Source organism: Poecilia reticulata, linkage group LG5 (assembly GCF_000633615.1).
Source record: "Poecilia reticulata strain Guanapo linkage group LG5, Guppy_female_1.0+MT, whole genome shotgun sequence".
Classification (NCBI taxonomy): domain Eukaryota; kingdom Metazoa; phylum Chordata; class Actinopteri; order Cyprinodontiformes; family Poeciliidae; genus Poecilia; species Poecilia reticulata.
In genome coordinates, this window is record NC_024335.1 from 16,822,527 (window position 1) to 16,836,917 (window position 14,391).

Consider the following 14,391-nt stretch of genomic DNA (forward strand, 5'->3'; position numbering starts at 1 on the left):
CTCAGAGTTACTTTCTGAGCTCTCTCTGGGTCTCGTGTCATCCTCCGCCGTCTCATAAGGAGATGCTCATTTGGATAGCATGTCGAGGACAATGCCACGGCTGTCGCTCTGATAGCAATCCAAGTCCTTGATCTTCTCCCCCCCGTAAACATCATTACCGCATGCTGGAAACATACACATTCACAACAGGCAGGCACACGGGCGCACACCCCCACAAGCTGCTCAGCCAAATCGGCGCTAACAGATTAGCAGTGATTATAAACAAACACGGAGGATTAATCCTGTGTGCTCTAAGTCTACTTTTCCACTGAGCTAGCCAGGGTAATTACCAAGTGCTAGACTGTTAGTGTAATCGCACACATACACACTCCGGCTGCTTGTGTTTCTGTGCTCGCTGATATCAGTCTCAGCTGCTCACTTCATGAGAAACTTTAAGATCCCTTCACCGTAAGAACACCAGAGACGGCAAAAGTAAACACACGGCAGACGGCGAGATCGCTTGGCACAACTTGCTGTTTGAAATTCAGAAGGTTTGTCCGACCATGTCCATATCCATGTCGTAGAAGTCATGGTTGGCAACAAAAATGAAATCAACTTCTAGATTTGCTGACCACAAGTCCTGCTAATTATGGGTTTGTCTTACATTTGTGGTGACTTGGTTTTGACAGCTATATTTCACATCATCATTGGGTATATTCTTCCTATATTTTCTCTCATTTTGAGGCAGGATCTTGAAAAGTCTTGAATTAAACACCTTCAGTGGTAGGCCACACAAAGTTTAACACACAGTGGTGATCAAAATATTAATTAGCCTGGGTTCTCGGTACCACGTGTAGCCTCCTCTGACATTGTTCAGGAGGTACTTCATTTTCTTACATTGTAAAATTTGCTTTTCTTCTTGGCTAGAGAAACTGTCCTGCCCCGTGACGTCTCACCAAACCACGGGGCCAGGTTTGTAGACGTCCCACACCCTTTCCATTTTCAGAAGATTGGTCAAACAATTTTCTATATTTTTTTTAACCCATTCCTGCTTTAAACTTCAAGGTATCCTTGGCCTTTGTGGTGCCTTCCTTGACCTTCATCATCCTCTTTGCTCACCAGTGTTCGCCTAAAAAACCTCCATCTGCTGAGACTAAAGTACACACAGGTGGACTATTGACTGTCAAGGGGACTTCTGAATCCAACTGGTTGCACTTTATTTTATTATCTAAGTGTGTGTGTGATTTTTTTTTCCTACTTATATAAAACTTTGGAGCCATTGTTGTGTATCCAGTGCTTGCCATCCCTCGTTTCATCCCCCATGGCAACCCATCATCACTGTTAGAACAGCAGTGGATGTTTAACACACTGCATCGTGTCGCAGTTTTCATTAGCGGCAGCCAGAGTAGCAGTTGACACGGCACTGATTGGCTCACCTTTCACCTGCGTATGCTAATGCCACTCAGTCCACTGTGTGTGGGAAGCTGTGGCTCTCACCGACACAGGGCCAGTTGCTGCTTACCTTAATCGTCAAGATCCTGCTTAGTTGTGTGTCCAGAGCACAAAGTGAAGGGTGTGTATTTATTAGCATTTAATATACAGTTTCTAGCTCGAGGCTTTTAACCTGCTCCCGTGACCTGGCTGTGTGCGGAGGCGCCGTTGCATGTTTGAGATCTCGGTGACACTGAGGTCAGGAGACTGAGGTGAACCTTCACTATTTCTGCTGTAGCCAGTGACAGCTCAACCTGTGTTTTTGTTTTGGGTAATTTTCATGCTAGAACATCCAATCATGTGCTCAATTTTATATCTGAAAAGTGTAAATTTTCAACCAAAATGTCTGAGTTCACACATCTCCAAAACACCAGCGTCAGCATTGATCCACCACCATTTCATAGTAAGAAGATACTTTCCATTATTGGCTTTGTTGACTCCTTTAAGAAATATAACTTTTGATCTCATCCCCAAATTAATAAATTTTAATAGTTTTCTTCAGGCAGCTTGACCATCCACGCAGCCCTTTTTTTTTCTTCAGCAGTTCCTTTTATTTCTGTACATTGGCTAAAAGCTGTTTTATTAAATCCAGACGTTCTTGTCATCCTCTGTTAGTTCACATGTTGTGCATTAACTTGCAAAAACCCTGCGTCGCCGGCTTTCACGCTAAAATATCTCGTCTTTTCACAGGTCGAAGCCATCTTGGTCAACATCTTTGGAGGGATTGTCAACTGTGCCATCATTGCCAACGGCATCACCAAAGCCTGTCGAGAGCTGGAGCTCAAGGTCCCGCTGGTGGTCAGGCTCGAAGGTAAAACAGTAGCTTGTGCGCTGACACGCCAGCGTTTTTCCTCGTGCTCCTACAGAACACGGTTTACACCGCATTGATTTCCCTCTAGCCGATGTTAAAAGCACTTCACCGCAATAGGAGTTTTATATGAATAGGAAATGATGGCGTCTTAGAAAACAAAAAGGAATCCCACAGCCTCCTGTTCTCTGTGTCTCAGGTTTTGACCCGTCTTTAAGATCTGTCATGCAAACAGATGAATTGTTCAGGAGGTTCTGATTCACAGTCCAGAGTGCTTTGCAAAACATATTGATGCCCGTTGAACATATTCCCATTTTATCCCATTACAACTGGGATTTTACGATAGACCAACACAGAATGGTGCATAACTGTAAAGTGACAGGAAATAAAACACTGCTTACAAACTAAAATGTTTGGTATTCATTTCTGTTCAGCCTCCTATTGAACCTCATCAGTTTTTCACATCTGGAGACTGATGTGCTTTGTTCGCAAAATGTCTCCAGCTCAGACTGGCCGTAGCGCCTCTGCTAACAGCAATTTTGAAGTTTTGCCACAGATTCGCAGTTGAATTTTGGTGTGGACTTTGACTAGGCCACTCTAGCACATGTATCTAGCTTCTCTGCAGCCAGCTTTTCTGTTTCTTTTCTGATGATTGTCTCGCTGATGTTGGAATGGTGCGTTCAGAGTGATGTGCAGTAAACAGAGTATTTTGCATGTAAGTAGGCCTGTCGCGATAAACGATAAATCAATTAAACGGACGATAAATGAAACCTATCAACCTCATTTTAATTATCGTGTTTATCGTCTCTTCCGGGCTTTTTTCTTTCTGTTGATGACACTGAATGAAAAAAGGCTCAGCTCCGGTGCTCTCCACTGACCCTCCCTTACTCATTTCCTTGGTGTAATGTCCAGCTCACACTACACGAGTTGTCGGCCCATATAACCTGAGACCACACCTTAGCCGATAGAAATCCTAGGTTTGATCGGGTTCGTCGTGCCGTGTGGTGTCCAGCCACATGGGCACAAAATAATGGCTACAAGTCCAGTTAACTAATTTTAAAACCAGGCATTAATCAATGCTTTATTAGAATCTACCTGTGGTGCATGTGGCTAGATTCAGCGTAAAGTCCTGACTGAATGAAAATCATTATAATCTATTTATGTCACGTTAACGAAGAGCAGCTGAAAACTTACCAGGTTTATCAACTGCAGTAGCAATTTGGCTCCAACTCCTCCCATTGTCATTTCTATATTATTTGCACGAAATGTTGAATAAACATTGATGGTACCACAAATCATCTCCAATGTCTGCTGGACTTTGTGTTGCACCGTGTCAGCTGTTTGGGATTCCCCTCCGTAATTTCCCCTCAGCGCGGAGCATAATCCGAGCTTTCTGATTGGCTACCTGTCACATTTAGCGTTAAGCACCTAGACGGGGGAAACCCCTGATTTAGATCGGAGAAGCGATCTACCACACACTGCAGGATGATCGGTTAGACCGGCCAACGATCTAAGACTGTCATAAGGGGAAAATAGGGGCAAAAAATGGTGTCGTGTGAACTATTGTATCAGGTAGTCCGATGTGCCGGTTTTCTCTATTTAAATCTAGAGATTACTGAAGGGCAATACAGACTTCATAATCTGCACTCTTTTGGTTGCTTGCAGTATTTATTTCCACTTTGGCTCTATGTTGTTTAGTTTTTATTCAAGTACGCTTTTTGTTAATGGAGACTGAGAATCCATTTTATTTTTGTTTTTGGTTGTTTTATTTAGTTTATCAGTTCCAGTGTTATGGGTCCTTTTGAAAATAAAGTGCATCTATCAGGAAATTACATGTATTATTAGTCATTTCCATTAAATCAGTGTCAAAAGGTCTTGAAACAATATTATTGTTTATCGCAATAATTTCTTAGACAATTAATTGTCCAGCAAAATTTGTTATCGTGACAGACCTACATGTAAGCCACATGTTTGCTCCACATGTTTGCTGCATTTGGAGCCTTTGTTGTGTACATGGCGCTTGGCCCCGCTCCCCCATTGCGGCCCGTCGTCGTTGTTAGAATAGCGAAGCATTTTTCACACGCATCACATTCTGTTGCGTGTTTCATTAGCGGCAGCCAGAGTAGCAGTTGACACGGCACTGATTGGCTCACCTTTCACCTGCGTATGCTAATGCCACTCAGTCCACTGTGTGTGGGAAGCTGTGGCTCTCACCGACACGGGGCCAGTTGCTGCTTACCTTAATTGTCAAGATCCTGCTTAGTCGTGTGTCCAGAGCACAAAGTGAAGGGTGTGTATTTATTAGCATTTAATATACAGTTTCTAGCTCAAGGCTTTTAACCTGCTCCCGTGACCTGGCTGTGTGCGGAGGCGCAGTAGCCGGTAATGGACAGCTAGCTGTAGCACGGCGGTCAACGCGCACGTTTTTTTCACATCTGCACATTTTTGCTCTCAGTCACGTAAGGGACTTAGATGAAGTATAATGAAATAAAATCGTAACTGCGTTTTAACTTTAAAGCCAAACGGAGGGGAAAGAAGCTCTGCTGGAACATCCCTCCGTGTATTTTAAAACCGGCTGATTAAGCACACGGTCGAAACATCCAGTTCTTTTAAATTGTTACCGGAGAGGAAGGGCCCAGAAGCGCCACGTTAGGCTGCAGTTGAAGTAACCAAATTAGCAATTAAAATTGCCTCTCAGTAAGTTGAAGCATTTCTCACATTAGGGCTGCGTAACTCAGCCCGACTCGCAAACGTGGCAGAAGGTCAGCCTCCGTCTGACGCTCCCGACCAGTGCTCTCCTGGCCTGGGCCTAATCCAGGCTTTAGTCGTGGGTCATTACATCGCGGGCTTCAGCGTTGCAGAGAGGATTGGTTCGGAATCAATCAGCTCAGCTCGCTCGGCCGGATGCCGGGCGGCAAGGACGGCCTGGCGCTCTTCAACGGGATCAGAATGGATTAACGGGCGCACTTTTAATTGGAAAGGCTCTTTTTAAAAGACGGCGCTTGATTGCACATGCGGAGAGTTATGTATTCCCAGATGTAGAGGAGAGGTGCCATGTGGTCAGGGTGCTATTAGGGATGTATTAATGTTTGTGGGGGAAGGGGGATGGCTGTAATCTTGTCATTTTATATTCGTCTAACAGATTCAGCTCAGTGGGGAAAAAAAACAGAAAATATTTACGCATGTGTGGTGAAAAATATTGAAGGTATAAATAGGAGGGAGCTACTTGAGAAAGTGCAGCACTGCCCTCTTTGGCTACAGCAGGAAAATGGACTCATTGCACTGTGAGCATACTGTCTGCTCGACTTGAAGGGACACTTTTCCCTTTAAGTAGTCCTCAGGGTCCAGGGGGGAGAAAGAGTTGACTGCGTTCTCCAACCTATTGACTCACTGAGCCGTTCTTTAGGAGAGCAGAGGTTTGATTTTTGCTTAAAGGTGTCATATTGTTTATTTAAGAAGAGATTTTGGAGCCTAATCAGGTTAAAACGGGACCTTCGGTAGAATCCGAGCCATTATTCTTTAAATGGCCGTTCTGCACAGAGTGTACCAACAGATTCGGCAAATGCAGCTTTCTGCATTTAGATTATCGGAATAAATCCTGTGTCTTAAATACTTTTCTTTTTCTGCTGCTGCTGCTTCTGGCTGACATGTTAGGCTTTTTAGAGTTCACCAAAAACATGATCCCGGAGATTAAACTGCCAGTGTCAAATATGTGGTTTAAATCCGGCCGACTTAGCCGCGCTACTTCTTAAACAGCGGTCTAGACAGTTTAAAAGACATGAAAACTTAAATTAATGGCTGGCTAGCACTTCAAAGGAAGAAGTTGCTGCAGCATTGAGGAGCCCCCTGCTCTGCCTTCAAATGAGAGGCATTTGATGTTGGACACATGAGGGCAGAGGCAGTTCTTCATCCTGGAACGTAAAGGGAATACTCCAACTGCTGTGAGATACAGCAATCATATTCAGAGTCAAAGAATGTAACTCTGATATGAAGGAACTGTCTTTTTTGCATAAAGATTAGAGCATGGAAACAGCTACTCTCTTACTGTTAGACTGCTGGGGCTCTGTTGGTTATTATTTCATTAAGTGTTTATTCTTTCTAAAATTGTAAAAAAAAATATATATATATATTTTTTTATGATGGGCATGCTTTATGAAGTTGAGTTTCTTGTTGTAAAATGTTCGTTTGAAGCGCCACTCGAGTCAACCGAAGGTTTTCCAAGTAATACTGCAGACATTTTTTTTTAAATCGCACGACCTGACTTGGACTTTTTCGGTTTGCTGTTTTACATCATAGAACAGGAAAAAAAGACCTACGTTTTAAAATAGTTTTTTTTATTATCTGCTAACTTTTTTTGTCTCTCTTAAGTGGGAATTTTTGACATGTGAACTAGCTCCCAGAAGCTAGTTTAGCAGTTAGCCTGGTTGCAGAGAAAATTCGCTGGGAAAATTGCACTTTCCCTGTAAATGACACATGAATTCTGTAAGTTGAAGTTAAAATAAGTAGACATGTTAAAGCAGTTTGACTAGAAATATGCTAAAAAAGTTTAATCATAAGCATAGATAAAAATATAAGCTGATGTATCAGATAAATTACAAATCTGAGGAGGGACAACTTTTAAGCTGGAGAAGAGGAAGAGGTTCCAGTGAAATCGGTAGGTGTCTTAGCAGAGCTCTGTAGCTCAGCTATAAATAGTATTAATAAAGATGCTTTGTTGTCTGCGAGCGGCTCATGTTCACAAACACAGAGAGTCATATCAAGGGCTTTTACAATGGCAAAAAAAAAAAAGAAATCTGAATCGTTATTTTATAAAAACGGTAAAAGATGTTAAAAAGCTGCCGCGCTTGGTAATAAGCCAGTGACTGGTGACCTTTTGTCAGATTTAAATGGTGTTTCTTGCTGAAAGGAATGATCAGGTAGTTAACCTTCAAGGAGCACTATTATCTCAAAGCTTCCCCATGCATTTCTATGAAAAAATAAGTTTTAGCAAAAGTTAGCTGTTTGAAAAAATATGAAAAAAAAGTTAATACACTGGATTAGAGATTATATCTGATGAAAGAAATATAATTTAATAATCTGAATGTCCGAAATGGCGCAAAGGATGCATGAGGAAATGTCGACCAAAAGGTTTAGTTGGGTTTAGTATTATCCAGAGACCGAAGCTCCAAATTCAAAGGTGCATTGAACACAACATCAGGAGCCACTTGATGGTTCACTGTTGTCCACTTTTGCTACTCTTTCCCACCAGTGGCCCTAGCATCACCGTTTGAGAATCACAGACTTGGATTAAGCCATTAATTTGATTGAGAACGGATTAACCGGAGGATGATAAAGACCCACTAAGTGTTCCTTGTTTCCTTGTTTCTACTGCCAACATCCTCACAAAAACCAAAGAAAAGAAATAATCTCGACTTGCCTTTCTGTCTGCACCGAGGCACTTCAGATACATGTATGAAACTGACCCAACTTTTTTCATGCTTGTCAGAGAGATGAGTTTCCCCAACAGATGTCGGCGTGCTAAGACAGAGTTAGTCACAGTTTTATGTTCGGTGGCATCAATTGAAGTTCTCCTGTGCAGAAACTGGCACGGTCCCTGGCCTTATTACGCTCTTTAAAAGTTGGCCCGTAATTAACTCATGGATCAAAGTGACATTCTCTCAATTGTCGCGAGTGAGCTTCCTAATTGGAGGAGAGCTCCAAAAGAAACGAGTTGTAAAGTGGCACTGTATCACACAGCTAAATACTGACTGCAGACCTGGCTTGGTTTGTTGCCGGCTCATATCAAATCAGAGTATGAAGAGTTTAAAAAAAAAAAGAAAAACACGGTTGAAGCTTTGAATTTATGTAGTTTAATGTTCTAAATTAAATTCCTTTAGCATTGGAGTCTGAGCATTCCCATTTATATTGGCAGTTAGAGGTAGATCTCGGTTAATTACATCAGTAATGATGAGATATGGTTTAAAAAAGTATAACTCGCATTTTATGCAAGATATATGCAAGATACCCTTACAGGTACCAGGTATCGTTAAAAGGAAGATGAGAGAGAGATGCACAAACAATGGGGACGAGTTATTATATCATAAGAAGTACATAAACTGTGTAGTACACTGCCATGCTTTTTAGTAGGCTGATGTTTTTCACCTGGTTGCGATCCAAACAACCGGAGCGAGACCCGCTTTTTAAGTTGGTCCCGGTCCGCTTCCACACAAACTTCTGGTGTGAATACAAACCGGCCCCAATGCAAACCAGCTACAGGAAATATACTTGTTTTTTTTTTGACTTTGCTGAACATTATAGTAAAAATAAGCCCTTCGGTGTTGCTAACTCCACTGCTGCCCGTACTGGTTGTACTGGAGTCGCAGCCAATCCGCCCGATTTCTGCTCAGCGATGCTGCTGGCAGCACATTGTGGGTCAGGAGGCACAGAGAGCATCTCGCCTCGTTCAGCTTGCAACAGCTTTTGCCGACGCCGTTCCAAAATTGGAAGCATCCCGTTGCGAAACCTGCGTTTAATGAGCTGCTATTGACAATCAGAACGCTATTGCTGTTGTAGCGACAGCTCAAATACAGCAAGCAGGACTTCCATGTTTGATTTTTTTTTTTCCAAGTCTGTGATATATCCCCCTTCTGTCAAACAGGAGCAATGATAATTCTCAAATTATAGTCCACTTGCGAAAAAGTGAAACGTGAAAGTAAACCACACCAAACATTAAGACTTAAAAAAAATAAATAAAATCTATCTTATGTATTATTTTATCTTTCTAAGAAACCGATTTTTTTTTTTAATGAGCTTTGGCTCAAAATCATCCAAATAAATGTCAACTTTTCTCAACAGTATTACTAAGTAAATAAACCTGTGAATGATTGTGTAATTTCTTGAAACATGAACACAGGCATAAAGCTCAGGACTGCATCCTGTCCAGCCTGTCAGCAGGTCTCTAGCAGCACCTAGTGGCTGCAGGTGAGAACTCCCAGGAATAAACATTGATCCCCTCCACTTCCTCCTCCTCCTCCACTCGGTCACTCGCTCTCATCCAGCGGGGCTCCGACTTCGCGGCCGCCGCTGTGAGCCATCAGTGCTCCCTACCGCTCGCAGCGGAACTGCAATCAGCCGTCACGCACACATGTGCAGCAAAACGCGGCACATAAATGCATGACTTTTCCTCCTCTCTCCCGCAGATGTGTCGCTCCCTGCCTGCCTTCACACTTTACACGGGTAGCACAGGTAGCGCAGATGCATCATCGGAACAATGTGGCACGCGCCACTGCTGCTCATAAATATTTACGGTTTGTGGGGGGGAGAGTGGGGTAGAAAATGTTTAAATTATTTCATTCTTTCTCTTTTCTTATTTGTCTTTTTTTTTTTTTTTTAAGGAAATCTCCTATATGATGTATTTGCAGTGACAGCTTCTCCGCTTGTGTTTTTTTGTCCACTGTTGTTTTTAAGCTTGTTGAATTAATCATCTGGCAGATAAGTCTGACAGCAGAGCATCATAGACCCATCAATCCTAGAGCAGCTCATTGGTCAGTCTGCTGAATGTAAAGTGAGCAGCTCTGCAATATTCCTCTCTCTCTTTCTCTCTCTCTCTCTCTCTCTCTCTCTCTGCGTGTGTGTTTGTGTGAGCGACAGCGTCAGCAATTGAGACACGAGTACACCCGGCCGGGACACCGTCCGCCGCTTGACGAGAAAACGACTCGAGACACCCTATCCCCCGCTCGCGTGTCAGAACAAGGTCTCTTCCTGCTCGCGTTCTAATTAATCACATCGCCGCATTGATTGTTTTGGAGTGTGAGCTCGCGGAAAATGTGTATGGAGTGACTTATACGGCTGGACAAAAGAGGTGAAATATTAGGCGCTAAGTGGCGCTGGTAATAGAATTCCTCATGAAAGGTCTATTGATCAGGGTGGCCGGGCCTCCGGAGGATTCACGTACCGCGCCGTTTTAATTACACGCCAGCCGGGGGGCCAGGGGAGCAGAGGTCAAGCTGGGAGCGCCTGAGCTAGCACAAACCTTCGCCGTAGGTTCGACCAAAACCAGAGCGGCTTAAGCTGCAAGGAGATCAGTTAATCGGGTATTGATCTAGTAAATTAAGTGACAAATGAATGTGAAAATTACACACACAAAAATTTGTTTTTTTTTTCTGTTAAGCACATAAATTAGTTTACTGTCATAGGGTCACTCTGTTACATTATGAAAACCAGTCCCACTGCATGATCATGCTTTGATTTAAAGAACAGCCTCCCCCCTGCATGATGCTGCCACCATCACGTTTCACAGTGGAAATGATCTGTTCATAGTGGTGTTTTTCAAAGTTGGGGCCAGGGCCACTAGGGGGCGCTGGAGGGGATTCAAAAGGATTGGAGAGAAAATGGGGGGGTGAAAAAACCCCGAAATAAAACAAGATTGAATCTAATAAGTGGTTTTTTTATTATCTTAAAATCTAATCTGTTTATCAATAATTATTGTGATAAATATGTTAAAAATAACTAATTGAAATGCTCTTTGCTCATCTTTCCGATTGGCTGATTGTCAAATTTATCAGGTGGGTAAAAACCCTAAGAGCTAAAACCAGAAAACATCAGGCAGCATTTATGCTAAACTGAAATTATTACTGTATAGTGAATGAAATCCCAGGGGGTGAGGGGGAAATACATTCTAAAGGTTGCATTTTTTATTTGACATATTTTCTAGCATTGTCTGTGTGTTTACTAAATGGGGTCCCTGAACAGAAGCTAATGCCTTTTGGAGCGCTGTGGGGAAAAATGGAAACGTTTGGAAACCCCTCTTTTAGAACAGACATTATTTTGTGCGTCACCCAGAAAGTTCAATTTTGGGCTCAGAGTTGCTTCCTCTCCTAAAAGCTCAAGAAGAAGTGTAAATTCCTGTGGAAGGCACCATTTACATGAATTACTGCCAACAAATTGTTTATGATAGTTTCCTGCTGATAAGCATAGAAATCTCCGAATCATTTAAAAGAGTAACGTTCTACTGCTCCACTGAGCCTCACGTAGATGGGATAAGGATCTTATTTGTACTGCTGGAATAGTGTAACACACACCTTTATAAGGGTCTGGTTTGTTACAACAGGAGATCAGCTGATCGAGTAAAGAGCTGTCGATCAGATGAGACTGATTAGATGTAAATAGATGTTTGTTTGTTTTTTCCGTTGTGTGTAGACTCAGTAAATGCCAAGCAAACAGCTGGATCTTCTGGCCTCCTACAGCAGTCACCGGGGCATCACTGCTTCGTTTGACCTTTTGCTCCGTTGCTCTCACTTTACCATTCCCTTCCTCCCCCCCCCCACCCACCCACTCGGTCACCCTCTCTCGCCTCTCCTCCCCACTCTGTGTTGTGACTCCGCTGTCAGCTTCGCGTTTGGCTGAGCGGCGTTCGGCCCAGTCGCCGTGTCACAGCGACTCGGGGATTACCGCGCATCCCCCCAGGAGGTTTCTGGGCTCTTTCTTTCAGGTTCACCGAAGGCTGTGATCAGCGGTGTGTCACCCAGCACCTGCTCTCCCTGACCTCGGCGAAGCCAGGGGAGCATCCATACACACACACACACACACATTGCCGTAACACTGCTCTGGGATCAGCAGGTGAATGTCCTATCATTGACCCATGGAGTGATTCCTTCTGAGGAGCTCTTCCTCTGTTTATCTTCTAAACTCCAGATGTCAGATCAGGTCAAACCTTGTTAAGCAGGATGTCTGCGCATCCTTGAAAAGTCTGAAATTCCTGTTTCTAAAATAAGGCCTTAAAATGTCTTAAATCCACCTTAAAAATGTAAGATGGCCTTAAATTTGTTCATCAAAGTCTTAAATTTTGTTGTTTCATCTTGTGTATTTAGTTTTCTGTCAGGCAAAAAAATTGAGTTGCACACAGACATCTTCACTGCGTCATGTGACTCGAGGTGGTTGAGGCTACTGGTAGCTAGCTGCTAATATACCCCTGTTAGCTAGGTTAGCTTTTTGCATCTATCATGGATAAGAGCAAATTTATTCCCAGTTGGCTGGACAGCTTTCATTTTTCGTCAACCAATATGAGGCTAGATACATTCTGTGCCAAAAAAAAAGAATAAATACTCTTAAGCAAGGCACTATGTGGGTTAAAGCTATAGAGTCATATGCAGTGAGAAGCACAAAAGAGCCACAAGCAGACCCCAGAAGCAGGATAGCAGGATCTTCCAACCATTCTCCATATTTATGTTTTATTCAATTATTATTTTCATTCAAGGTGGCATTAATTAGGTCTTAAAAAGTCTTGAATTTGACTTTTTGAAACCTTCAGATTCTCTGTTCAGAGCCATTTGTCTGAGTAATTCCTATGTTCCCTCTTTTACTGGCGTTTTGCTTGTTTCTCTCTCTGTCAGGCACCAACGTTCACGAAGCTAAGAGGATCCTGACCGAGAGCGGCCTGCCCATCACAGCAGCCGACAACCTGGATGACGCCGCCAAGAAAGCGGTGGCCGCCATCAGGAAATGAGAGCTTCTGGCGACATCTCCACACTTTTGCTCCTGCGTGGCTTCCATCATCACCAGCAGCCTTTTCTATCCACAAACCTCCAGTTTCTCTCATCATCGTCGCTTTTTCTTTTCTTTTTTTCTTTTTTAAAGAGTTCTCATTTCCATATTTGTATACGTTTCAAAAGCATTTTACTGTCATGCTGTATTTTTTGTTTCTGAATGTAACAAATTGGCTGCTTTTAATTACTTTAACCATCATTTCATGTTGATTGGAGAAAATTCCCACCCCTTTTATTTTTTTGGGGACATCTTAGGAGTTTCCAGAACCTTCGACTGAAAGTGGATTGAAGTTTTTCACTTTCATTCCTTTGCATTCCATTTTCCAGTGAAAAGAGACGTGTCTCTCTGGATATTATGGTGTTTATGTTCACTTTTGTAGGGAAAGGAAGACATTTTTGTACTTCTTAAGCATAAAAAAACAACCTGTGAACTCTTCCAATGTAACGTAAGCTAAAGGCGGCAAGACGCTTGGTGCAAACTGTTCACTTCAAGGCTCAGGTTAGCCACAGCGCCTTACCTGTGTCTCAGTTGAGTTCCTGCATCATGTCTTACATTTAAGTGCTAAGTCCATATATTTGTGCCTGAGGTTTGACAGTTGAAAGGTTTGGCTGCTGCCATTACAGCTCAATCATCTCTAATCTTTTTTTTTTTTTTTCTAATCTTTTTTTTTTTTTTTTGTGAAAGGTTGAAACTAGAATGGGGGAAAATATATCATTTTGTAAAATCATGAATGTATATTAACAACTAAAACGAAGCCTGAAAGTTGTACATAATCTAAGAGATTAAAAACGGATATTTCAAATCAGTGACGTGTGTCTTTGGAGGATGACCCCTCTGTGTAAAACAGCCAGCAGACAGAAACGTTGGGAAGGAAACATTATTACTGCTGACTATTTCTTTCTTTTTGTTTTTTTGCCTATTTATTAAAAACAAAAAAAAACATGTTTGCAGAATCTGGTGGAAGTGTCTGTTTGAGAAAAGAGCTCCAGCATTTTGTTCAGTTTTGTCCTTGAGTTCAGACTCTGTTGACTTCAGGAAAGACGGAGCATCCTTCATCATTTGTCTGTGGAGCTTTAAGGTACAGGATGTTTATTTTTATTTTTAAAAAATGTGCAAAAAAAACCCTTAACAAATACATTTTGTTAAGGTTCAACATCAGTTTATACACACTGATTCCATGGGAAAGAAAAAAAATTAATAACTCAGAAGTTGCAACCTGAGTGCAACACAATAAGCTGCTTGTTTGGCATTTCCACTTTATCGCATCAGACGAGCAGAAAGCTTTGCAGAAGAAATATTTAGAAAATGACCGGAGTTCAGAATGAAGCACGCCAATAAAAGTACATCTTTAAAGCTGCAGTGTGCGACTTTTGTAAACAATTTGTCTGTTTTAGGTGTTTGTTAGAAATGTCACTGTTTAGCAACAGAATACCAAGAGACAATCTGTGAAAACTTTCACCTGCTCTGCCTTCTTCCTGCGGTCCTACAGCCATCTGAAGAAATACGCTCGGTCGGAAACAACCAGTCAGAGCCAGGAAGTCTTTCACATAGCAGGTGATTTGAAATGAAACCCGGAGTGCTCGGTAAGT

At 42.4% G+C, this 14,391-nt stretch overlaps 1 protein-coding gene across 1 annotated transcript in view; it reads left to right on the top strand.

Moving 5' to 3' along the window:
* Positions 1-14,159, top strand: part of suclg2 (succinate-CoA ligase GDP-forming subunit beta) — an 89,909-nt gene extending 75,750 nt beyond the window's left edge. The window contains exons 10-11 of the mRNA XM_008409649.2: positions 2,161-2,281; positions 12,649-14,159. Coding sequence (XP_008407871.1) covers positions 2,161-2,281; positions 12,649-12,761 — 234 coding nt within the window. The 3' untranslated portion in view covers positions 12,762-14,159. The remainder of the gene's footprint in view (positions 1-2,160; positions 2,282-12,648) is intronic.
* Positions 14,160-14,391: the final 232 nt, after the last annotated feature.